The sequence below is a fragment of the Elephantulus edwardii genome, unplaced genomic scaffold (genome assembly GCF_000299155.1).
Source record: "Elephantulus edwardii isolate Elephantulus edwardi_28Jun2011 unplaced genomic scaffold, EleEdw1.0 scaffold00092, whole genome shotgun sequence".
Classification (NCBI taxonomy): Eukaryota; Metazoa; Chordata; class Mammalia; order Macroscelidea; family Macroscelididae; genus Elephantulus; species Elephantulus edwardii.
In genome coordinates, this window is record NW_006399842.1 from 9,557,632 (window position 1) to 9,585,577 (window position 27,946).

Below are 27,946 nucleotides of genomic sequence, written 5' to 3' on the forward strand. Positions count from 1 at the left end.
TCAGAAAAGGAAGAACACAGCAGTACAACCCCATGCTGTTAGGGACCTTAGTTCCCACATCACAGGTGGGGAAAAGATGTTCTGGGGACTGACTTCAGGAACTGAAATCCCCTTTGGTTCCTTCACACTGTCAGGTCTGGCTACTTCTCCTTTTCTCTCTGCTTTAGCCATTCTCTTGGCAAAATGCACAAAGGCACATGGGAAAGCTGAATTTAAGACGTTCGTGCAGCTCTTTCATTAGTAATGAGGCTGAACTCAAGCTGTATGTGTGGTTTGGACTCCTGAACAGAGGGACCAGCTTTGAGCCAGAGCCTTTCACAGTCCGCCAGTGGCGGCTGCGAGTTTAGTTCAACCTTATGGATCATTTGGGCTGGGTTTCTGACTGGTGTTGAAAGCTACAATCACTCTGATTTCTCTTCAGGTCAGTTTGCCAAGAGTACTTAGTCCAGCCCTAGAAGAGAGCATCTTACTCAGGAAGGATAATCTTTGTAAACCGGAGCTGCTAGCGAGAGCCACACTCCTGCCCAGAAACCACCACCACTTGTGAACATTACAGACCTTAACTCCTGACCGCCTACTCAACTACTGTCACTTCCCTGCAGTTGTCTGGGACTAGTCTGCACCCCCTTCCCCAAAAGATCCTCATCTTGGACTTGCATGGCAGCAAAGCACCTTCCCACACTTGTTCTTCTCTGAGCCCAGCCGACAGGAGAGTTTCTCACAATCAAATCCCTGCCATGGGGCTTTCCTTCTCCTCTGGGTTCTCTGCCACACCAACCCCTTCATATTATCAACGACCATTGTCTCCGGAGACCCTCAAGTGAAGGAAGCACACAGTCTTCTACTTCTTACCATTTCCATCTACATCCTGCCTGGCATAAAGCCCCTAGTACGCAGCAGGTGCTTAATGAAGACAGACAAAAGCTAAGGGTGAGCTCACTCAAGTTTCCTGCAGCCTCTGGAAGACCACCAGGGCAGCTCTCATGGACAGAGAAGGCGCCTCAGAGCACAGGCAGCAGACCTCGGGTGTGGAGGATTTTATCATTTTGTCTGGCAAATTAAAATGGAAAAGCCAGTCACTTAAAAATTATTATAATTTCAGATATGCTCTATCTCCATTTCTCTTTGGTACTTAATCAGTAGTGGCTAAGGGAAAGTCAGCTTTTAGTTTCTCCCTCTGTTAAGTATTTAATGATCTGTAAACAAACACTTCAGACAGTGTTTCTTAAAGAGACCCGGGATTCTTTTGTTCTGTGAAGACCTCTTTTGCACTATGAATCCTTTCCCCCCTCTCATTATCTGTTCCTGGTAAGCTGTTCAGCTCCTGAGAGTGGAGACTTTATCAGATAGCCTTGATGACTGAGAAGTAGTATAAATTAGTAGTTAAGCCTAAGGGCAGAAGAGCAAGAATCCCTTACTTCAGGCCTTGAGTAAATGACTTAACATCTCTGGACCTGAATTTCCTTGTTTATAAAGGCAGCATGTTGTTAAGCATACATTGTAGAGATGAGGTGATAATCCAAGAAGTCAATAGAAAGAAAAAACCCAACTGCATCAAATTGAGTGGGGGCAATCGGTTACATGCTAGACTACTAACCAAAAGAATGACTGTTCAACCCCACAGAAGAGGGCCTGGTGACCTACGCTGGAGAAATCAGACTTTGGAAATATTGTGGAGTGCAGGTCTATAATAATGCACATTGTTGGGGGTTCTCAGGATCAACTGGATTTGGCTTGACAGCAATGGGTCAGAAATAGTTAAATTACAGATGATCCTCCAGTTATAGACCTCTAAGCATTTCCATTAAGGGGCAGTTTCAACAATTCTAGTAACTAGAGTTACCTTTCCAGCCTCCTTGACCTTCCTTGTTCACCGCTGTTTCCCTGGCAGGAGCACAGTGTCTGGCACACAGCAGGCATCAGTACAGGGGTGGGATGAATCCATCAATGAATGACTGACATCACCCAGCAGCCCACTTGCCCCATCTCCTGCCTAGATCTGACTGCACACGTTAGAGCAAGCAGCCACCTTATTCTGCAGGCCCTAGCAGTGAGGTTTTCACACGATCCTGACGGCCCATCCATCATTTTATTTTAAGCACATTACTTCTCTGTCCAAAAAGAAAAGGAGGATACAATTAGGTCTATACCCCTCACTTGCTTAATATTTCAATTTCCCCCAGGGCTCTCCCTTCAAGTGCAGACCGTGGCTCATGAATATTAAATGTTTCTTTCTAGCCCAATATGGCCCCCAAGAAACAGCAGAGACTCAGGAGCTATGAAAGGCCTTGACTCCTGGGCAGGGGGCCTCTCCTCCAGCCCCGGGTTACCTCAGCCATAACGGCCCAGATGCACAGCCAGGCACGCATATGTGCAGACATATTTCTGGTCACTTTAAACTTCACAAAGATGCTCTTGTTCTCGCCTACCCAGATTCACCTGTGCTGGACTCTGGCTGCCTTTCAAAGGCAAACATCAAAGTTGGGTTTTGGTTCCTCTCATACAAACAAGCTCCAAGTGGGTTCCCCAGCCTGACCCCTTCCCTGAGAGTCAGGAAACTGACCTGGGCTGAGGGCTACAATTCTTCCCTTCTGGCGTCAGAGGCTGTCCTGTTTCTTTTCATTCCTGCCCTGCCTCTCTGTGGGGTAGGCCTCCCGGGTTTCCAAAGGAGGTGGTAAGCCCTGGTCTGAGGCGGGATGGCAGGTTTGATCCTAACCGGTGCTGACTCAAGGGTGTTTGAATGGATCCATCAGACCTCCCGGTTGAGGACTTCAGATCTTTGGTCCCGCCCGGCTCGTCAGCCTTCCGCCCCATCGCCTCCTTTTCCTGCTCTTTTGTCCCCTCAGTGACCCCCTTTGACCCCTTGGGTTAAAGGAATTCCTTTCTCCTCCCCAAGCCCTCATTTCTTTTAAAATGCACAGTTTAAAAACAATAACGATCTGGGATTTAAATTCTCCAAGTCAGAGCTGAAAGGAGCTTAGGAGCTCATCACGCTGGTCCTCAGTTGCTGCAGAGCTGGGGAAACAGAGAACAAGGAGGTGTAGTCTCTTTGTAAAAGAGCCTGTAGCATTTAAGGGGCGGAACTGAGTCCCAGAATTGGTCCAGTGTCATTCTGGCCAGCAAAGGACTTAGAGGAACTCGGAGCAGAAAGAGAATCCATGCAAAGATAATATTTAATTTCTTTTTAACAGACGTGTGAGTGTCTAAGTGTTGTCCCTTTTACAGAGAAGGAGAATGAGATTCTGAGAGGAAATGTGAGATATACAAGATGATGCAACTATTAGACATTTGAAGCCAGGTACCCCTGTCTCCCAACTCTTTGCCATGACAACAGGCATCAGTGTCCAACCCACCAACTCGAAACACAGTGTGTCTACTGGCAAGGGAAGACCAGTGAAAAATGAAAATTCAACCCATGATTCTACATGCAGCCATGGGTTTCATGTAGCAGAATGTTTATGTTGTTTGTACTGTCAAGTTGGAACCAACCCATAACTGACCTTCTAGCAGGTTTTCAGAGGCAGTTACTTGCATGGGAGGAGACTGTCCATCCTTCACCAGCAGAGCACCTGGCAGATTTAAACTGTGGGTCTCTGGGATTGTGGTGCAGCTTCTTACCTCTAAGCTATCAGAGCACTTTTAAAGTGTTAATAACGAAAAGTCGAAAGACACACAACATACGTACTCACTTTTGTTTCCTGTTTTAATCCAAAGCACTAAAGTGGAGAGTGGGAAAAAAAAGCAAATGGCTGCTTAATAGGAATCTGTCTGGATATTGGGCAGAGTGTGGTCTTTAGGTAGCCAAGGTGGCACAGAGCTCGGCTGAAACCAAAAGGTTGGTTGTTCAAACCCATCAGCTGCTCAGCAGGAGGAAGATGTAGCAATCTGCTTCTGTGATGATTACATCCTATGTAATCACTCTGTGAGGCAGTCTTAGTCCTTCTGTCGGCTTGCTATATGAGTCAGAGAGGACTCGACACTTAGGGGTTTGATAGTTTTTAGAGGCTGGTTTGAAATCCCTTCTCTGACCTGGCTGGGCTGAATGATGCTAGAGAGTTCGAGTGTGACTCACTTAAATTCTCTGAGCCTCAGTTTCTTCATCAACAGAATGAACACAATTCTTCTGACTGCACATGGAGACTGGGAAGATGAATGAAATAATCAATGAGAAGGGTTCTCAGCACAGAAGCTGGCACAATTGGATGCTTATGAAATAGAACAATGTCACAGCCAGGAGGGCAAACTATCTCAGGGCTGTTTGTCACATCTCTGCCCCTTCTGGCTGTATGACCTTGAGAGCAACTTAGCCTCTTTGGATTTTTCCTCCATTGTAAAACTGAGATAATACTATTTATCTCACAGGTTTGCTGGAAGGGTATTACTACTTCTGAACTAAAAATATCAATAGCAAAATGATAGCCACAGTTGTTGTTGTTTATTGTTTTTATGGCCATCAAGTAGCTTGAGACTCACAGCAATCCTGTGTACAATAACTCTAAAACCTGCTCTATCCTGTGCCAATCTTACTGACTCTGACACTCCTCTCCCCATTGCCCCAGAGACTGAATCAATTCAGCTCATCAAGGGTTTTCCTCTCCTGCACTGGCCCTTCACCCTCCCAAGCATGACATCCCTCTCCAAAGACTGATCCCACCTTCCAACATGTCCAAAGGATGTCAAGAGCTTCAGAATCTTTGCCTCTAAGGAGCAGCCTGGCTTCAACCTCTCTAGTACAAACTTGTTTTTCTCCTAGCAGTCTGTGAGTATATCCAAAACTCTTCTCCAGTACCACAGCTCAAAAGCATCAACTCTCTTTCTATCCTCTCTCATCATTGTCCAGCTCTCTGATGCATAGCAAGTAATTGCAAAGACCATGGCCTGTATCAGGTGCACCTTAGTTCCCAGACTGACATCATTGCTCCTTAGCACCTTGGAGAGGTCTCTGACAACAGATATTCCCAATGAAATTCGTCTTTTAATTTCCTGGCTGCTGGTACCAAGAGTGCTGATTGTAGGAGCTCTGGTGGCTTAGTGGCAAGAAGCTGCACTGCAATCCCAGAAGTACGTGGTTTGAATCCACCAGATGCTCTGCTGGATAAGTAGGGGCAATCTCCTCCTGTACCAGTCAGATTCGATTTGACGGTACACACACAAAAAATATAGTAAAATAATTTTTTTTTTAAAAAGAGGGCTGATTGTAGAGGCAAGCAAACTGAAGCTATCAACAATCCCAATCGCAAAACAAAACAAACAAACAAACAAACCAAAACAATCTCAATCACTTCATCAACACACATATAACAGTTAACAGGACCAAAATAGTGTTTTGAATGCTTTACATAAATGCATTTTATTCTCACAAAGAACCAAAAAAGTAGGAGTAATCACTAACCCATTTTACTGACAAGAAGATTGAGGCAAAGATAAAAGTGTGCCTCAGTGTATAAACCACATTCTAGAATCCATGTTCTTCATCATGCTCCCATGTTGCCACCATCCAAACTGATGTATCGTCCTCATCAATGCATTCATCACTGCCACCAAGCCCACTGCTAATGCTTCCTTTTTCTTTTTTTAAGTGCCTCTCTTGGCATTGCTGGGTAACACAGATAACTACACTCAGTTGCTATCTATAAGGTTGGTGGCTCAAGTATACAGAGAGGCAACTCAGAGAAGGGTCTGGTGATCTGCTTATGAAAAATCCGTGCTGTGGAGCCCATCAAAATATGTGTTTCATTACCAACTTCTATGTCTGTAGCTATCATTCCACTGTGGAAAATGTTATCTTTGTTAATAAGGTAGGTTTAGTTTAAATAACCTTTGAGTCAGTCTCCTTTGTGCTATAAAAGAGATTAAACAAGCAAGCAAGTAAAGAGCAGGGAAGAGAAATGCCAAGCCACATGAAGATTGCTCCAATAAGTGCAACAATGAATGAATGGAAATGCAAAATCTCTGTAAATGTTCATTAAAATTAATAAAATAAATAGAGGCTCATAAGACACAAAACTCTTCTTCCAGCAGAGAGAAAGCCTTTTCCTAGAGCTAACTAACTAATGTCATGGCCATGTCCCCTCAGAATCATGCCATGTCCCTTCAGAATAGATTCAGTGTGTTTCCTCCATTGTGTTTTCTAGGCTGTATATCGCTTGGAAAGAGATTGTCTATTGCGCCCTCAGATCTACATGCTGGTGGATTTGAACCACCAGAGAGACATGGGCTAGGCCCCCAGAGCTCTCCCCCACTACAGCAAGAACCCTGAATTCTGATTCTAGCATCCTAAACCTTGAGAGAATAAAGTTTTGTTTGTTAAAGTTCTGTTTGTTAAAGCCACCCATTTGTGGATTTCTGCTACAGCAGCTCTAGAGAACTAATTCAGGCACCGAGTGAACGGCTTATGAAGCAATTCTACTCTGACCCACAAGGGGTTGCCATGATTTGGCGTCAACTTGGTGGAAACTTCCTTTGCCCCTTAAGGGAAGCTTATTTCAAGGAAATGTTTTGGTCAAAGTTACTATGTTTTTCACAGATGGAGGTCTGAATGAGTAACAGAGTCACCCCTCCCTCCCCCACTCCTTCATAAGGTGAGAGGTGGATCTTCTATTATGATTTCACATTGTTTGGAAGAAAAATAATAATAAATGCAACTCCCAGAAGAGTCCATTCATCCTCCTGCTCTGCCTGCCCTTCTAACAGATGCTGTTTCCCTTTTCAGTCACTGTTGTTTTAAAGTCTCATCAGAACATCCACTGAGAGGACATGGCGATTCATCTTCTTGTTTTCCTTTCTCGCCTTGACTCAGAGCAGGCCAGGGCAGCCTGACGGAGGGGCCACAAGACAGTGCACCCCCACCCCCACCTCTATGTAGTGACTGGTGGGCCAATAGATTGATCTCTCCTCCTCCCCTTATCTGCCTCACACACTTCAGCCAGTGGGGGTGCTAATTGAGTTATGGAAGACAGGGCTGGGGATGCTATGTCAGGACCACAGGCAAAGTGATGCTGACGGGAGATGGGGGAGTGGAAGGGACAGAGAAGCAATGAGAGAAAGATACACACAGTGTGTGACTGTCTGGGAAAGGTAACTTGGGAGCTTGGCATGTTCAGTTTTCCTAAGTCTATTCTAACACAAGTTGGATTCAAATCCTCCAAAGGTTTTATATTTGCACTTGAACAAAGACACCTTAGAACTCTCGGTCCAATCCTTCAGAACTCCCCACGACTTCACAAAGGGAGAAAACAGAGGAGCCCAGCTGCTCCCAGATGTTGCCTGCTGAGCAACACACAACCCAGGATGCCGCAGGGAACAGAGTGGTTACGTAGAGGCTGTGCCACCTCTCCACCTGTCTGAATCCACCATGGGCTCTCTCTGTGGGAGAAAGAGGAGCCGTCTCCTCCTGGGGGATGTACGGCTTCACAAACCCAATGGACGGCCAGCTAGGAGTCAATTTTGTTTCAGTGGCGAGGAATTTTGAGCCATGTCCAAGCCATGACTTAGACTCAGTCATGTCCAAGACTGAGTGGTGAACAGAAATAGAAATCAGGGAGTCTGCCACTATTTCATGTCTTGTTAGGAATTAAATTATCATCTTAGAAGGTAGCACATTCCCAGCGCTGGCTCAAGATATATTACCAAACATAACCCCCTTTTGGGGATGGTTCACATTTAGTCTGACTAATTTGACCATTACCTTCCCTCCTTCAGTTTTTATCAGCAGTCTTGTCTGCATTTTATGACTCAGTGTTTTAGAAACAGAATTCCCAACTCTGAACAATGCCTCCAGCCAGTGCCTGTTGGGAGAAGTTATCATCTTACTGATAGTATGGTTTTTAACGGAAAGCTTCAGGCCTGAGGTATGTTATATTTTAAAAAGAGGAAAAAGGACAAGATAATTTCTGCACTGCTGGGAGATGGAGTCTGCATTTCCTAAGAAGCCTGTGGGTGGTGATCCTTTTAACAAGCAACTTATTATGTGTTGGGGGCTGAGGGTGCTGGGGGTGGGAGAGTGGAGAAGGGAAGTCCCTGAGGCTTGCACAATAACACACGGGCACCTTGGGAATACTTCCGGATGTGTGGGCTTCTGGAAAGTGAATGGAAATGTCACCATAAATCTGTCACCCACCCTCACAGTGGTGTTACCAAACTCAGGGAAAACATTAACCCTTGGAAATGGTCGGTCACCAAAAAGATATAAAGAGATTAAAGAAGAGTGGAAGGACAGAAGGAAAGCAGTAAGGGATGGAGCAGAGGAAACAAGTAAAGCAGGCACTCACTTGGGAAGGAAGTGGCAGAAGAGAAAAAGGAGGGCTCTATCTGGTGGCCCAGTGACAAGAAGCTGTGTTGCAATCCTGAAGGCATGCAGTTCGAGGACACCAGTCGCTCTGGCTCTGCGGGAGGATGGGCAATCTGCTCCCATGCAATTAACTGCCTCTGAAAACCCACAGGAGGGTCAGCTGTGGGTGTGTACACTACAATAACAATTAAGTCTGGAGGAAACTCAGGTGTCCATAAAGAGTTGAGCTGCTCACACAAAGGCAGTGCCTCTTGGGTAATGCAAATCCACCAGAAGCTCACAGGAAAAAGAGGGACAATCCCCTCCTGTGTAATTTATAGCCTCTGAGGGTCAGATAGGAGTTGGTTTCTACTCATCAAGTCAAAATGTGTTTGGTTTTTTTGTTTGTTTGGTGTGGGTTTGGTTTTGTCTTTTATTTTTAGATGCAGTGTGGAGATGAGATTACACCTCTTAACTCTGGACAAGTGGAAACATCAAAGTAGATCTCACATCTCTCATCTGGAAATGCAAGGCCTCTCACAGCTGTGCTTTAAAGAAAGATGCACGCACAGCAGTGGGCACAGCCGCTAGTGAGCACTGAAAGACAGTGGCCATTACTGATATACCCCTGACCTTGCAACCTCCCCCCGCCCCCCACATACCCTCTAGGCGTTTGAGAAAAGTAAAAATGAACAAGCATAGAATGAATACGCATCACACAAGAATGGGCTAGACCTGAATAGCATTCGTTCTTCACAGTATCTTATGACAATCATTTTCAGGCAGGATTTTTAGAGACAGCCAACCAAAACTCGTTTTGGCTACTTTAAAAAAATAAAACAAAATCTCAGAACTACTCCAAGAGGATTGGATACTTAGGGAGGAATCTCTGAGAGGGTTAGTGAGTCCGGCTTGAATGTTTCAAAGCCCAGGTTTAGGCCCTGGATCTGGAGAAGCCACCATGAGCTTTCTTGAGCACAGTCATGAGACCCTGGGACCCCACACAAGTGTGGCCACTTCCTCTACTCTCATCAAAATGCTCTCTGCAGTTTCTCTAGTTCTTATCTCTATCCGGCTTCTAATTCAAAGTTTGGGGTCTACACATTTGAATTTTTCAGGGTACTGATGTGGTGACAGGAGTCGGAGGGACGTGTTCTAGGTCTTGGTGAGTTAACTTCAAGAGATAAAGGGAAATGAGATTCTGAAGAATTTCAAGTATCATTAGAAAACTGATTGTCTCCTTGGAAAGGGACATCATGCTCAGAAAAGTGGAGTATCAGTGAAAGAAAAGAAGACACACACACACCCCCAGTGCAATGGACCTATTTAGCATCTGCAGCAAGGGGCTCAGACATGTTGGAGATGACAAAGAAGATGCAGGAAAAGACAGGGTTCAGATGTGCTGTTCACTGGGTCCCTAAGAGTCACACTCAACTCCACAGCAACAATGAAACAATCACAATGAATCTAGGAATATTTACTCTAGTAAATATTTAAAAAAATATATTGGTAAATATCATCCACTGAAAAGTCGAGGATTTTTACCATTTTTTTAGATGAAAAGGGTGAGGCTTAGCCAAGGCAGTGTAGCTAAGTGATGGTTTGAGCTCAAGACCGTCTCACTCACACTGTTCTCTGGCCACTGTCTTAACCTCTGCCTTGACAAATGTGGTCATTAGAATTATGTCCAACTCAGCAAAGCCTCCCACATGCCAGTCCCATTTCTCTAACTCATTAAAACTACATCTGCTGGGAGCTGAAGGTTCACTGTCTATTTTTCAGCAGCTCCTTTTAGAGGAGGACAGTTTTCCAGATACAATAGCCGTGAAATTTATTCTTGGAATGTAGCCTTGGAAGATGGGATCTCTGGGCTGGCTCCTTTGATTCTGGAATGTTCTGTGTCCCTATGAAATTCTACTGATACTATTCAAAATGGCCAGGGAGGGCAAAGAGGAGGCCTTTTGTCTAACACCAAGGCCCACTCCATACAGCACGGAGAGTTTTGCTCTCTACTGTCTATTAACCTGCATTATTTTCTGGCAATATGTTTACCCACTTACCCACGAAAGCTCTCCAAGACCAAGATCTATTTTCCCCCCAGACTGCTTACTAGTGATACAAGAATTGGGCTGCCAACACAAAGGTATGCAATTCAAATCCACCAAGCTGCTCCACTGGAGAAAGATGGGCACTCTCCTGTGCAATCTGTTATTGTTGTCAGATGCCACTGAGTTGAGTATGACTCATAAGTGACTCTATGAACAAAAGATCTGAACCCTGTTCTATCCTGTGCCATCCCCACACTTCCTGACACACAAAAGTCCATTGCATCAGTCACCGTGTCAATCCACCTGGTCAAGGATCTTCCTCTCCTTCACTGACCCTCCACCCTTCCCAGCATCATGTCCTTCTCCATGGAATAGCATCTCCTAGCAATATGCCTCAAGTATGTGAGATTTCATTGCCTCTGAAAACCCATTAGAGGGTCAGCTGTGGGTTGTTCCAACTCAACAGCACACAACAACAGGGTCTTATCACAATCAGTACCTGAGTCATGGTGATAATTAAGACACTGGGCTGTTACCAGAAAACTTGGTGGTTTACATTTACTCAGAATCATCTCAAAGAAAGACCTGGTGATTTGCTTCCAAAAGTCAACCATTGGAAACTCTACAGCACATAGTTCTCTGGCACACACGAAGTCAGTACAAGTCACAGCGTACTCAATGACAAATGTTACCCTGAGTTCTGGAGTTAGACTCTGCGGGTTTAAGTCTCACCTCTACCACTTTACTAACTGTATATCCTTGGTGAATTTCTCTGTGTTCAACTTCTTCTTTCATAAAAGTAAGAAAATAAAAGAGAATGCTTTGAGAGTTTACAGATGTACTTGGCTTGATGAATAGCCTCACTGTCACCATAATGCTTAGAATCTAGTGTTGTTGTTGTTGTTGTTGGGTACCTTCAAGTTGGAACTAGCCCACAGATGACCCTCTGGCAGGTTTTCAGAGGCAGTTAGTTACTTGGGAGGAGACTAACAGTATATACAAGGTCACTATGAGAGTTCAAGTCTCATCTTCATGGTTACTCCCTCCCTTCTTTCCTCTAAGTTATGGAGTACTGAAATCTACTGATCTAGTCAAACCAATCATTTTCCAGAAAAGACTAAAAGTACATGAGAGAAGTCAGTCCTAAAGCAATCTGTGGCTGAGCATGCAGTTTGATGCCATTTCCAATACAGAGTCCCAGGCCTCACCACGTTTGTGGTCCTGTCTCAGGCTCCTGGAGTCTGAACCTCAGTGACTCACAGCTGACCCTCCAGTGGGTTTTCAGAGGCAGTAAATCACATGGGAGGAGACCGCCCATCTTTCTCAGAGCTGCTGGGAGATCCCAACCTCATGCCTTTGAGTTGGCAGCACCTACTGCTAGACTGGAAGCAGGAGTGGCATCTACTTCCGAAATGGCTTGCCTCTGGAAATTCTATGAACCTGGAGAAAGGATGAAAGTCACACAGATGTTGAGGACTTTCGTTCCTAGGGTCGCTAACAACTCGATGGCACTTAACAACAACAACATTATGAATTCTACTAAATAGAAGAAACACAATCTTCTGCCTTTTAAAAATCCAAGGCCCTGCCTAGAAACTCCCTCATCCTTGGATCTCCTTTTGTGCCTTTCTTGTGTTCACACCTGTTTACTAAACACCTCTATTGTGTTTCTCAGTACTTGTATGATGCCAAGGCAGATGTATCATGTGCTCAATACACATGGGCTGGGAAAGACTAAAGCACGCCGACCTTCACCCTCATGGAGCCCACGATCTACCAGGAGAAAGAAAGGTCTAAACACACCCCTGTAATGCACTGCAGATGTGAGGATGTGATGACTGCTTCTCCTTTTAGTATTCCTAGAAAATTGCCTTTCACTGAGAAATCTTCCCACCAATGTTTTCATCCCATTTCCCCTCCATAGCTGCCCCTTCGCTCTTCAGATAGAGCACCTCTGTCTTTTGTACTTGCAAATGAATTGTGATTAGTTTTCACCTCCAGCCCAAGGGATTAGCCCAGGGACCTTTGATCTTCAGGTATCGATTTGCATCTTAAAGGAAGTATGATCTCATCTGGGCCAGCTCAAAATTCCATCCCTGCCCCCCAGCCCCTGTCAGTTTACCAGCCCCGGGCTGGCCTGGGCCTCCCAAGTGGGGCTGAAACAACAAGATCAGCCAGACTTGGAGAGAAGGCAGAGGAAAACAAATCTCCCATCTGACTCACTAAACACAGACTAGTGTATTAGTGTCCTCCCTGGATGGAAGAGCCTGCCTAACATTCCGCATCTGCAGAGAGACCACAGTGCTGAGTGCCTGGGTCCTAAATAGAATGTTTGGCAAAATGGACCGAACATGTGCTTGACAATGGGACAAAATCAAATCTCCTTCCTGTCTTCCATCACTCCCGACCTATGCGACTCACCAATGTTATGATCTCGTAGCTTATAATCTTCCCATCTATTAAAATAAGAATAAAGGCTTTAAAAATCTATACTAATATTCATCCTGGCTAGCGGGAGTTAGGAAGAGTAAAGATACATGTGAGATAAAGCTTGATCATAGAAATTTACCTTTTCATTTTGAGTTAAGAAGCTCCGTGGGGACAGTTTTCTGTGTTTTTCTAATGAATGTTTCTATCATTACATTTCCTAACGTCTAAACTAGTGCCCAGCCTATAGAAGACACTCTCTCCATGCTTTTGGTAGAAAAAGAGGGAATTATTTCATCATAATGAATGTTGCTGTGGCATCCCTGGGATGCAGACTGTCAATGCGCTTGGTTGATAATAGAAAACTGGTGGTTCAAGCCCAGGCAGAACTGACTCAGGAAAAAAAAAAAAAGAAGAAGAAGAAGAAGACCTGGAAACATACTTGTGAGAAATTAACCACTGAAAACTATGCTGCACAATTCTACTCTGACACACGTGGAGTCTTCAGGAGTTGCCATCAATGCAAAGGTGTCTGGTTACTGGCTATTGTTATTGTAACTGGCCAACTCTTCTGCACTGACTATTTCTCTTGGGCAAATCCAGAGGAGTGACAAAGACTTACCAACGCAATTGAACGAAACTTCCTGTTGGCAGAACAGGGAACAACCATCGCCATTGAACTTATTCATGTCATCACATTCTTCACCTTGGTCTCTGCAAAACAGATACAGAAGGAAAATGTGTTCAATCTCTTTCAAAATCATACTTAGTCCTGCAACAGCTTCTCGCTGTGCTGACAACCTTTAAGGAGACCTGGGGCAAACCCCTCTCTGGGTCCTCAGTGTCTTTTCCTTCACCTTCAAACTGAGAGTCACACCAGACAGAGAGGATAACATGTAACATTTACCTTAGTATGTGTTTCTTAGGGGGAAAAAATAGATGGGATCAAGAAATGAAATGATGACTGAAAAAATGAATAGACATTGTTCCCCTAATATTAAAACAAAATCTCACACCTTTTTAGTGTTTCTGACATTCACATGGTCAACTGGAAAGATATTTTGGAGACTCTTGAACAGCAATATTGTCCCTTCATTATTCACTGACTCAACATGCCCTCACTGTCTCTACTCCCTCGACACATTTAAAGGTGAAGATTTTTCCATCCACACCCTCAGATTTAGTCATCTTTTTGATGGAAAGTTTTGTCTTTTTTGTTGGGTGTGTCATTTTGTAGAGTGAAGAACTCCAAGGCCTTTGGGACTGGGCTGCAAAGAAATAAAATTGCCCCTTCTTGCTTTTGTTGCAGTTATTTCCATCACCTAAGGATGGCTTTGCAGGGTTTGGGATGGGCAGCCAGTGAGCGGTGCTCTCTGAACTGGACATAAGACAGAAGAAGGAGCAAGTGAGGAGATATATCATTACTTCTTAAGAAAATTCTCATTCTTTCAGAAACAAGACACTATGTTCCAAATTAGTTTGTGATCTTGACCCAGTCTGTGGGATCTCTCTATCTAGCAAGCCAGCGCGATAACCACTACCCACAGTAGAGATTTGATTTTAAGTTAATTAAAATCAAGATATCTAAGGGAGCTCTGGTGGCCTAGTGGCAAGAAACTGGACTGCAATCCCAGAGGTACAAGGTTCAAATCCACCAGATGCTCTCCTGGAGAAGGAGGGGCAATCTCCTCCTGTACCAGTCAGATCTGATTTGACGGTACACACACACACAAAATAATAAAAAAATTTTTAAACAAAATCAAGATATCTAAATACCCAATTCCTCAGTTACACTAAGGTCAATGTCAAGTGATTGAGGGCCACATGTGACTAGTGACTTACAATACTGGACAACACAGAATAGCTTTCCATCATTGCAGAAAAATGCTTGAGTAGGGCTCTTGGCTGCGCTTCAATTTTCTCACCCCTTAAAAATGGAGATAATTCTACCTCTGCCTTAAAGATAGTGAGAGAATGGAATGTAACTTAAAATGACCACTGCAGCAAGTGGCATAAAATAGATGCTCATCTAATCAGTTCCCATTCCAGCTTTGCCCCTGCAGACTCCCACAGAGTGCAGCAGCTGCCCCTGCTTCCCTGGGGACCAGCTGGGACCTGTCACAGCATGGAGGCAGCTCTGGGACTTTTCCTTTCACTTGTGCAATTAACACACCAGGGAACGTTTGTTGCTTTTCGGAGGTGTCAGTAGCAGGATGGTGCTTTCTAGTCAGTCCTTAAGATGCCTGCACATTTCCAGAGAGCTGCTCCAAGTTCTTCCTTGTTGCAAACCTATGAGCAAAGTTCATTCCCAAACGGAATCTTGTAAGTAGGAAACAGATGATGATCTTGGACTTTTAGGTATGTCATGGGCAAACTGGAGAAATGTTTCTTCGGAAAAAACAAACAAACAAACAAAACCCTACCCCAAAACCAAAACCAACCCAGCACCAAAAACCCAACTAGGTTGGTTTCCCTAAGCCACAAAGAATATTTCTAACCTGCCTTCCTACAGCATCCAAACAGTATATTCTATTGGTTTAAGAAAAGCATTAAGGAGGCATGACCAATCTCAGATAGAGAAATTCTGGAAAAACTTCTTTGACTCTCTGGCTAGAGTAGGTGGCTGTTTTCTCTGTGTCCCATTGTCAAACTGACCTCCCTTGCCTACTGGTTGAGAGTTCCCCACACGAGATTGTGAGATGCCAGAGGCAGTGAAGATCTTCATCATCCTAGCGCCCCACTACCTGGCCCAGGAGCCACGACACAGCAGACCCCTCATAGCAGCCACTCCTCCTCCCCTTGTTATGTCAGGGACGTCAGCTCAAACGTCAAGGCAATGGCAAATGAAGATGGGAATCTGGACCCTGGGTTCCTATTTTGGTTCTAATTCCTTTCTGTGTATGTTGTTATGTGCCATCGAGTCGTTTGCGACTCATAGTGACCCTATGTACAAGAGCCCTAAACACCGTTCTATCCTCTGCCAACCTCGCTGTCTCAAACACATTCATTCCCACCACTTCACTCACAGAATCGATCCATCTCATTGAGGGTCTTCCTTTCCTGTGTCGTCCTTCCACTCTCCCAAACATGATGTCCCTCTCCAAGGACCAGTCCCTCCTTGCAACATGCCCAAAGTATGTCAGATGAAGCTTAAGAATCCTTGACTCCAGGGTACATTCTGGCTTCGCCCTCTCCAGGACAAACCTGTTTGTTTTCCTAGCAGTCCATGGTATATTCAACACTCTTCTCCAGCACCACACCTCAAAGGCATCAATCCTCCTTCTATCATCTCTATTCACTGTCCAACTCTCCGATGCATAGCATGTAATTGCAAAGACTATAGCCTGGATCAAGGGCACCTTAGTCTCCAGCCTGATGTTGTTGCTCTTCAGTACTCTTGAGAGTTCCCCCACAGCTGACTTTCCCAATGCAATTTGTCTCCTGATTTCCTGGCTGCTGTTACCAAGAGTGTTGACTGTGGAGCCAAGTAAACAAAAACTGTTAACTATCTCAATCTCTTCACCATCCATACTGATGCTGCCAGTTGACCCGGTGGTGAGAATCCTTGTTTTCTTGATACTGAGCTTCAATCCATATTGAAGACTGCAGTCCTTGACCTTCTGCAGCAAGTGCTTCAGGTCCTCCTCAGTTTCAGTGACTAGGGTTGTGTCATATGGACTTGAAAAACACTCTGTAGTCTCTTGGTGTATTAGCTGTGTTTTTTGTAAAGTATCACAACAAGGTCTACCTCATAAGCATTCTGAGAATGTTCAAGGGAAAAATCATTTAGCACAGTGTTTCACACTTGTAGAGGCTCAAGAAAGGCTTATTATTGCTAATAGTATTCTTACTGAGTCCCTTGGTGGAACAAGTCTATTACATTCTGAATTACCAGCCAGAAATTTGGCCTTCTGAGTCCACAGAGAAGCACCTTGGAAGAGGGGCCGGGTGATGCGCTTCCAAAACGTCACCCAGTCTTGGCCCATGGAGGACAGTGCTACTGAGTCACTGGGAGGCAAACTCAACTTGTGAGCAACGACTTTTTTGTTTTGTTTTGCATCATTATTTTAGAATGAACCCAGGTGTCCAGATTCCTCATTCAGTCACCTTTAAATTATACATGAAGCTGGGATCACCCTCTACTATGGACGATTCATTACGGAGTGCTCACCTATTAGGGTCTCAACGAATGCTAAGTCTATCTGTAATCCTTCGTAAATGCTATTCATCATAAATTAGTATGTATCGTCCCATGAAAAAACCTTCATCATTTAGGATGACATCTCTTCCCTAAAGCATTTCCCAGCCCTTTAGAAGAAAATCTGTCACCTGCTTTCAGTTTTCTACAGAGCGTGTCAACAAGTATTTGGTGCCTGCAGGTAATTTAACAGGATAATGTATGCAGCGTGCCCATTTCAGGCAGAATTAATTTTAAAAAGATTTCTTAAATTAAGAATACTATTCAAAGTTGTAACAACAATAGTAATCACTTTAGATTTTTGAGAAGAAAGATCTTGAGTTGTGTGCAATGCTTTCTCGATGTATGTATACCTGCCTCCAAGATGAATGGACAGGTTTGTAAAATCAGATTCCAAACTTGTTAAGTTTCTTTTTTCTGTCTTTGTGCTAAGTTAGGAAACATTAGATCCCAATTATAGACTGCCCAGCATGACGACTGCCAGTATTTCCTGATACACTGGGCAAGCACAGACCCACAAATTACACGGCGCTTTATTCCTAGAGATCCCAAAGCTCCATTACTCAGTCGGACAAGAACTGTATCAAACTAGAAGTTCAGATTGTATAGAGAGAGAGTCAAGGGATCCTCTTTCCCCTAATTGTGCTGTACTCAATACTGCAAACAATAGATTTCTGTTCTTTTGCCGCACTTGAATATAGATTTTAAGCATTTACCACAATTTATCACTGGTTTCATGCTCGAACAAAAGTGGAAATTTTTTTTCTAAGCAGGAATGGCATTCACTTCATAAACAACATGCCTCTGGAAACTCTATGAACTTTGAGAAATGATGAAGTTACAGAAAGGCTTCAGGTCTTTTGTTCATAGGGTCACTGTGAGTCGTACTAGACTCAACAACAACAACAACAACAAACTTAAAGAATCAAATTCTTGACAATCAGATCATTTGCAACGTAACTGAGTACTTAAAAACTCACTCATAAACTATGGTACATCCATACAGTGGAATATTACGCAGCACTAAGGACCAACAAATTCGTAAAGTGCTACTTAACATAGGAGAGTCTACAGGGCATTATGCTGAGTGAACTAACTCGGTCTCACAAGACAAACACTATACAGGGCCATTATTCTAAAATGTATGGAAAACCGGCAAGATGCGTATAAACGTCTGGAAAGGGAAAGAGAACAGGGAACGGGGCAGTAAAGGAGGAAAGGTGGGGCTAGCAAGCAAAGTTTAGCAGGTGGATTGCGAGTCCAGGGCATAAAAGAGCAAGAATGATTCCATGGGGTCTCAAAAAGGGTAATAATAATAACCGGCATAGGTCAATATTAACGAATTAATCATATAAAATACAATGTATATGAATGATTTAATGAAATAACGTAAAAAGAAATTGTATAAAACACAATGTAAATGAGAGATAGTATAAAATGTACCTGAATGAAACATAATGTAAACAAATTATTGTATGTAAACAAACAAAAACCAAACACAATAAACTCTCTCAAAAGCCATATTACAATCTTGGTAATTCAACTTTGAAATTATAGATGCAGGAGATTCAAAACATGAATACTTATCTGTGTGACACATCAGTTGAGCAGGCCAACTGAAATTGTGAAAATATTCATCATGGCTCTTTTACCATCAACGTCTTTAAAAAATTTGCATTACTATCTGTCCCAAAATTCCTGTATACTGTGGCATGGAAGAGCAGAGTCTTACACATACTACTACTACTACTATTCTTTTAAAAAAATATTATTTGTGTGTGTGTGTATGTGTGTTTGTGCCGTCAAATCAGATCTGACTGCTAAAATTAGTGTGTGTGTGTGTGTGTGTGTGTGTGTGTGTGTCCTATCAAATCAGATCTGACTACTACAGGAGGAGATTATCCCTCCTTCCCCAGCAGAACATCTGGTGAATTCGAACCGCGTTCCTCTGGGCTTGCAGTGCAGCTTCTTGCTACTAGACCACCAGAGCAAGTTGGCAAGAGATACATCATTCTTGGTCTTCATCTGATCATATTTGTGACACTGATTATTTCTCTAAATCTAAGTAAAGACCAGAAAGCATGTTGTAGGTCAGTAATTGATATGTACGTGGATGTATATTCATATATAAACTGCTTTTTCTTACACAATGGCAACATTCATGCTGGCCAGCCAAATGACTGTAGACAAAAGAACAGCCTATTTCCAAGAGGAGCTCGGGTGGTCTACTGGCAAGAAGCGGAGTTGCAATCCTGACGGGACACATTTCAAGGACACTAGCTGCTCTGCAGGAGAAGGATGGGCAATCTCCTCCCGTGTGATTAACTGACTCTGAAAACCTGCTGAGAGATCAGCTTTGGGTTGGTTCTGACTCAACGGTGCACAACAACAACTATGAGCTGGTACATCATGGCCCATAATCCTGGTACCTCATGGCCTGCCCGTGGAAAAGAATCCCGCTAAACTCTCCTGTTCAGCATCCTGACCTTCGTCTGACCTAGCTGGCGTAATTTTCCTTTCTTTCATTTAATCTACTTACTTCTGGATAATTCCATCACCACAGTATCCACTTCCATGGGTATACATGGCAGCAGGTGATGGTTCGCTCTCCTCATTTCCAGAAATGGTGACGACCCAGTACTGGTACACACTGCCAAGATTTATATCCCTGGGAAACAAACATGCACACAGACAAAAAACTGTTAGTTACACAAAAGCAATACTGTGGAGGGGAGGAGATTACTGGATAACAGAGTTTGGTGAGCCAAGGGGGATGGTGGTGAAGGAATTAGAAAGACCCAATGGAGACCTGAAAAAAGGTGGTGTAATAGTAGTCATAGATCAATAGTGTTTAATATTGTAAAACATAATGTACATGAGATTTCATTTGAAATACAATGTGAGTATAGAAATGTGTGAAACACAATGTCCATGAATGATACAAAATGTATGGGAATTTTGTATGAAAGCAAATATAACATAAAAATAAAGAAAAAGAATATCTAAAAACAGTAGTAGGAGAATTAGAGGAGTGATGGTGAAGAATTAGTCCCCTTGGGTATATTCTATCAGTTGTGCTCCATTTTGAAATCCCATAAGCAACTAGTTGTCCAACAATCATCATGATCTTGTATGGAGAAGGTACTCTTCTAAGTATGACGTACCTACCACTTGAAAAGTATACAGTCAAGACTAGTATTAATTGCTAAGTAAGCACATTGCCAGATTGTGAGGATCACACAGAATCAGACAAGTTTTTAATCTATGTACGTATTGGGCTCTCTTATGTGTTGGAGTCCATTTAACGGTACTTTGGACATGCTGTAAGGAGGGACCGGTCCTTGGAGAAGGACATCATGCTTGGGAGGGTGGAAGGACAGTGCAGGAGGGAAAGGCCCTCTATGAGGTGGATTGATTCAGTGACTGGGGTAATAGAGATGGGAATGTCAGAGACAGTGTGGTTGGCACAGGACAGAGCAAAGTTTAGGGCTGTTGTACATAGGGTCGCTATGAGTCACAAGCGACTCAACGCACATAACAACAACAATATCAACAACACATTCTTCTTAATTTAACCCATGCAATAGCTTTTAATAGGTAATGTCAGATGGTATGTGGCTCATAGGTAGCATTTTGGGAGAAAACACCACATCGGACTCCGGGCTTTATCACATCTTTTCCTTTCATTTTAAGATCTGAGAAGGAAACACATTCCACGTCAGCAAGCCTCTTCCCTACTCTGTACAGACAGTTACCTTCCTCCAGCTCCTACCACTTGCACCAACTCACTCACTGCTGTAGTGTCAGAACTGACTCAGGGCTCACACTTTGGTGAGTTTGTGAAACTGTAGCTCACATGGAAGGAGACTGCCTGTATTTCTCCTGTGGAGCCAGAGAAGGATGGGCTTTGGGTGAGCAGTGCAACTCCCTTCAGATGAGGGTACAGAGCTCCCTAAATTGAACCAAATCCACTGCCAGTTAGTTGATTCCAAATCACAGCCATGCTTCAGGACACAGCAGAAGTGCCCTGGAGAGTTTCTGATGTCTTTCGTCTTTATAGATGGTGAGTTCCCATCTTTCATTGCCAAACATCTGGTGGGTTCAAAACACCTTTGAATTAGTAGCCAAACGCCTTAATAACAGCACCACTAGAGCATCCCAATAATAATAACATCTATTAGTTGTATGTACAATGTATGTGAGGCTAAGGACTTCATATGAACTTTTTCACTTTGCACATAAAAGTATCGCCAAATAGATAGATACTAGTATTTTTCATATTAATTTTGAAGATGTTCAGCAGGTGCATGGGAGGGTTAAGCAATTTGTTTGTAATCCTTTACTATTAAACAATACACACCATTCTACCCCAGGGAGCTCTGGTGGCCTAGTAGTAAGAATCTGTACTGCACTCGAACTCACCAGCTGCTCTGCAGGGGAAGGATGGGCAATCTCCTCTCCTGCAATTACTGCCTCTGAAAACTCCCCGGAGGATCAACTGTGGGTCACTTCTGACTTAGTGGTACACAACAACATCAATAACCTCATTTCTGAAAGGTCACATGTCAGGTGGATACAAGTCAGATTCAACTTGATAGCAACTAAACACATTTCTTATTTCAGACATCAGTCTGGATAACATTTTCTCTTGCAAAGCAGTGTCCTGTCTTAGAATTGCAAGTCTATTGGTTGGTTCCAGCCAGATTCCCATTTTACGTAGATTGTATTGATTTCTCTTTTATACACAAGACCTTTTTTAAAATAATGCCTATGTGACTTCCTAATTCCCAGCCTTAATTTGAGTTACTCTCTTGCCCTTAGCTAACTCCCAAATCCATTAACAAATGTTTACAATTCGTAGGGATTCTCCAATCGATTTCTGAGGCTATTTACCTTTATGGGAATAGAATGCCTCACCTCTTATGAAGCTGCTGGATTCGAACCACTGACATTTTGGTTAGTAGCTCAACACTTTAACACACTCCACCATTGGGGCTCTTTTCCCCTTGGGTAGCTCTTCTAGCTACTGCTTGACTTCATCCTGCCTCCAAGCAAACCTGGCTACAGCCGATTGTCCTTCAAGGGAAATTTATGTTTATGTCTGTTCCATGTGGCCAAATCATTAACCCTCTTTTTCCACTTTCAAAGAAAGACATTAGTCCTATTTTATTTTTTTATAATCATAAAAAACTCATAAGGGGAAAAAACCCAACAAAATGATAAGAGAATTCCTATCAAATTCCAAAGTTGGGGGGATTTCATAAACAAAAGGATGATGTAAAAAAAACAGAGTCTCAAGTCCTCTTGCCCATCTGTTATTTCAGCTGCTATGAGTGTGGAGGCTGCTTGCATAAGACCCACAAGAGAACAGGTGTAGGGGCGATGGACAGAGACTGTCTCCTGGCTCTCACCACGACAATGAGATGGAGTTTATGAGCACTAAAGGATTCCAGTGAGGAACACAGCCTTCCCGAGAATGTTGAGGTTATCACCCCAAAGGGAGTTTGTTTTAACAGTGCTGGAGCAGCCTGTAATTTTGTAGGTAGACCAGAAGTCCCTGGGGATCTCTTTAAGTTCTCTGCTAATGAAGACTAAGTAGGTGAATAATGCAAAAAATCTTAAGATATTGCAGGTATGAATAATTATTACACTGTAAACTTCTAGAATGCCAGTTTGTTTATAACATCCTCCCTTTTTGCTTAGGTTTTTTATTATTTCATCCAAGTCTTGACTAACAATAAATGTACACTTCTCGTGGTACTTCTAAAAGGACAATATTTCAGGTGGGATATGGTTTTCTCAAGAGAGTCTATGAAGATACAGGTATGTACGACACAGTCAATGTACGATACATTCATTTTGCTCTAAAATATGTCAACTTACTTTAAACAGATATGATCAGTCAGGCTATATAATAAAATGTGAAACTTACTTTAGACCACCTTCTAGATCACTGGGGCCATCTTAAACATGGGGGTCACCTCTGTGGAGTATAATTTCTCAACGTTGTGTTTTTATTTCATTTATGGCTTGTTACAAATAATTTATGGCTAATAATATTTAGGATACTCAGTTAATATTTGTGAACGCTGTTCTCCTCCCTCCACTCTGTTTTCCTTCCTCCTTCCTCTCTCTCTCTCCTCCTCCTTCTCAAGAAATACCAACCAAGAAAATATATGTTTCAGTTTAGCTTTGTTGTTTCTGGATGTAAATTCATGGGCAGGTATTTACCCTGCCGAACCTGTTTCAGGTCAGTCATGAATGTGGCCTCCCAGTGTTTTCTGGCAGACTGATAGGAGAAAATGTATATTTATTTGCCTATCCTGTGATAAGCAGTTGGTAAACATTAGCCATGGCAGCATATCAAGGAGTGGGCTGCTAAATAAAGGACCAACAGTGGGAATCCATCACCACTCAACAGGAGGAAGATGGGAAATCCAATGGATCAGAACTGACTGGAGAGCAGTGGGCAGGCAGACAGGGATTATTATTAATACTTAATTAGCAATAATCTCATTCACTGGAGTTAGGCTATCTTCTTTGTAACAACAGAGGAAGAGTGATAGATGCAACCTTAGTGAAATCAATGCATTAGAACGGGATAACCACCTCCATCATATGTGTCATGACTTGATGAAGAGCCTCTTTTCTACCTCATTGCAACTCAGGGATATTTTGGATTCCAGAACATTTGTCTTTACCCAGGACACAATCTAGCTCCCAGGAAATTCTGCACACTAGTCTTCCTTCAGATCATTAGGACCACATGTGATTGGCAGTGAGAGCCTAGTTTTCTTCTTGGAACTTTTTGTTCAGAACTCAGGAGCATTATCTGAAAATAGCTCTGTGTAGAGGGAACTTCTCTCTCAAGCTTTCAGATAGGAAAACAGAGGCTCAAAGTCACTTGCTTCCCAAGGATTCAACAAAACAACTGGTAGAGCTAGTAAAGCAACTCAGTAGAGTGATAGGATATAAGATCAATAGCAAAAAATCAGTGGGATTCCTCTACAGCAACAAAGAGAACTCAGAGAAGGAAACTAAGAAAGTAATATCATTTATAATAGTTAATCACAAATTTAGACACTTGGGAGTGAACCTAACCAGAGACACAAGATACAAGGAAAACTACAGAACATTTCTGCACAATGAAAGATCTAAATAAGTGGTGGGGGGAAAGTGCCATTTTCATGGGTAGGAAGACTCAATATTGTGAAAATGACAATCCTGCCAAAAGTAACCTACGTGTTTAATGTACTCTCAATCCAGATACCAAATTCATTTTTCAGGAGATTGAAAGAGAAATTTTCAAGTATATTTGGAGAAGAAAGAGACCCTGAATAAGCAAAACACTTCTGAAAAAAAAATTAAGTGGGAGGCAAGGGTCTTCCTTCCTAACCTCAAAACCTAGTGCACAGCAGTAGTAACCAAAACAGCATGGTACTGGTACAATGACAGGCGCATAGACCAATGAAACAAGATTGAGAACCCAGAAATGGACCCAGCTATCTATGGTCAACTGATATTTGACAAGGAAATAAAACCTATCAAATGGGGAAATGATAGCCTCTCAATAAATGGTGCTGGCAAAACTGGACTGCTACCTGCAGAAAGCTGAAACAGGATCCACATCTCACACCATGCACAAAAATCAACTCAAGGTGGATCAGAGACCTGGGAGTAAAGCCTAAAACCATAAAGTTCATAAGAGAAAAACTGGGATCAAACTTAGAAGGCCTAGTCTATGGTATAAAGAGATTGCCAAATATAGCTAGAAATGGTTAATCTGGAGAAGATAAAATTGATGAATGGGACCTTCTAAAGATTAAATCTCTGTGCACATCAAAAGCTTTTCCCAACAGAGTGAAAGGAAAATCTACTGACTGGAAAGAACATTTGGCAATACCATTTCAAACAAAGGTCTCAAAAAATTTACAGAATTCTACAGGGCCTCCATATGAAAAACTCTGATAATACAATTACAAAATGGGCAAAAGACACAAAAAGACTCTTCAAAGAGGAAGATATTCAAATGGCCAACAGACACATGAATAAATGTTCAAAATCACTGGCAATAAGAGAAATGCAAAATAAAAAAAATCACAGTGAGACACCATCTCCAGTAGCAGTGACAAAGTTTAACAGGACAGCAAGTAATAAATGTTGGAGAGGATGTGGCAAGATAAGAACTCTTATACATTGTTGTTGGGATTTTTAAATAGTACAACCACTCTGGAAGGCAGTTTGGAGTTTCCGCAAAAAGCTGAACAGAAAAATTTCATATGACCCAGTTATTCCACTGCTTGGAATATACCCTGAGAAAATGAGAACTGAGACATACATGGAGACTTATACACCAATGTTCATAGCAGTGTTATTCATCATTGCAAGAGCGTGGAAACAACCCAAATGACCAACCATAATAAAATGGATTGAGAAATTATGGTACACTCACACAATGGAATATTACACAGCATACAGGAGCAACGATTTTGTAAATCACTACCTAAACTGTGGAGGGACTAGACAGCATTATGTCTAAGTGAACTAATTCAGTCCCCTAAAGGACAAATGAGATCATTATTGTAGAAAGTGCATGAGGGTCCAAGGGTGGGAGCAGAAGGGTGAGGATGGGTGGGTGGGGTGGGGGGGTTAATCACAAAGTCATGATTTAATGGATGGAAGGAGGGATGGGTAAAGGAAATGGGAAAGATCCCATGTGAAAAACAATGTATACAAACTTTGTAAGTAAGCCAGTATAAAAGAAAAATTTTATTTTAAATTAAAAAAAATTGCAAAACTAAACAAACAGAAAAAGAATTCCTGTGATGTAACTCCATTTTCACTAGGTTAAAGTCAAAGCTAATACTAAATATTGAGCAGAGTTCTTCCAGGAGGACGAGATGATGGTTCTGTGAATATTTCGCCAAAGGTTAGGACCTATTTCATGGTTGGTCTAAAAGTAGGACGTTTATGTTAAGGCGTTGCTTTCAGCTGCTCCTAAAACCATCTGGAAAGTTTTTCTTTTTCATTTTCTTTCCTTGGCTGTACCTCCCACATTCGGGCAGACCTATGGCCTGTCAAGTTCTTCCACTAACGTTCCCGGGTTACCCTCCGCATCCCCAATGCTACCACCATCTCATCCTGCAAGGCGGGTGCCAGCTCTGCTCTTCCTCCCGCTCTCGGATCTTCCCTTTTCAATGTTGCCAACACCATCAGAATATCTTGAGATCCTCACAGACCAGATTAATTTTACATTACTACCTATTAAAATTTAAATTTCAGGACGTAAATGTGACAGGATTACTTGGCTCATCTGGGAGGGTTGTTTTGTGCATCTCTTGAATACTTTCTTTTAAGTTTTTTCAATATTTAGTGACCATTGCTCACAAAAAGTCTCCTATTACATCTATCTCAGGTCTGTTATTTTTGAAAATTAGGAACAACAATGTTAGCATTTCAAATGTATAGATTTCTGTGTTCCTTTCAGAAATTTCACACTGTTGGTAAATGTCTATCAGGTCTAGGGAACAATTTTACGCTGAAATGCAGTCATCCCATTGCCTCTGCTGGCAAGTTGATTTCAAAACGAACAACTATGCAAGATAGAGTCTAGCTGCCCTGTAGGGTTTCCAAGGATATTCCTGTCCAAGGCCTGGTCCCTCCATGTAACATGTCCAAAGTATGTCAGGCAAAGCTTCAGAATTCTTGCCTCCAAGGAGCAGCCTGGTTTCACCCTCTACAGGTCAAATCTGTTTGTTCTCCTAGCTGTCCATGGTATATTAAATACTTTTCTCCAGCACCACAGCTCAAAGGCATCAATTCTCCTTCTATCATCTGCAGTCACTGTCCAGCTCTCTGACACATAGTAAGTAACTGTGAAGACCATGGCCTGGATCTGATGCACCTTAGTTTCCAGACTGACATCTTTGTTCTTCAGTACTCTGGAGAGGTATCTGACAGCAAACTTTCCCAAGTGCAATTCATCCTTTGATCTCCTGGCTGCTGGTACTGAGAGTGTTGATTGTGAAGCTAAGCAAACTAAAGCTATTAACCATTTGCTGGCCCTGTGGTGAGAATCTTTGTTTTCTTGATGTTGAGCTTCAAATGATACAAACATACAAATAAGGAGGCTAAATGAAGTGTTACTTAGTTTTTAGGTATCATACTAATTTCTTAAAGTATAGATATTAAGTTTATATCCTAATAGGTCAATTAAAACCTATCTGTAGGCAAGTCACTTTACTTTTTTAACTGAGTTTTCCTATCTTTTCATTTGTTGTTGCTGTTTTGTGCTGTTGAGTCAGAACTGACCCATAGCTGACTCTCCAATGGGTTTTCAGAATCAATTAATCCCATGGGAGGAGACTGCCCATCCTTCTCTGGCAGAGAAGCTGGCTGATTTGTGCCTTCAGAATTGCAGCATAGCTTCTTACCCTCTACGCCAGCAGCATTAGGGCGTGTGATTATTGCCTATACCCACTTGTAGATAAATACAAAAAATATAAAAAACATATTAATTAAAAAGGGTCAAGACCTTCAATATACACTATGTAAAGATCACATTTTACTCCCTCAAGGGACTCCTCAATGAGTCTTTTCTTTCCTACTGATATTTTCTTTTCTTCATAATACAATGATTATCATCAGGCCTTATCAGACCAAACACATTGTATGACTAAATATGTCATATCTTATTGAAGTCCTATCTCCTCGAGTAACCATAACTCTAAATTAACTAACGTAATCTCTATTGGCCTAATGAATAGAGATCCGTTGGCTTGAACTAAGAGAGAAAGATGAGCAACTTCTCACAGCTATCATAATTTCTATTTTGATCTTGTTATTTTTAAGTATACCAGAAACTATGTCTAGTGCCTTGTATCTATCATCTCATCTAAACAAAACACCAGGTTTTTAAAAACTACTTATTATCCATTCCTTTTTTAAATTGAGATTTTAATGAAAGTTTATAGAGAACTTGGATTTCCATTCATTTATTGTTGC

At 42.4% G+C, this 27,946-nt stretch overlaps 1 protein-coding gene across 1 annotated transcript in view; it reads right to left on the minus strand.

Annotated features, from left to right (window-relative positions):
* PAPPA (pregnancy-associated plasma protein A, pappalysin 1) overlaps positions 1-27,946 on the minus strand; it is a 305,562-nt gene that overhangs the window by 124,453 nt on the left and 153,163 nt on the right. Inside the window, exons 9-10 of the mRNA XM_006890754.1 lie at positions 19,482-19,610; positions 13,367-13,458 (exon numbers count right to left, since the gene is read on the minus strand). Of these exons, the coding sequence (XP_006890816.1) occupies positions 13,367-13,458; positions 19,482-19,610 (221 nt within the window). The remainder of the gene's footprint in view (positions 1-13,366; positions 13,459-19,481; positions 19,611-27,946) is intronic.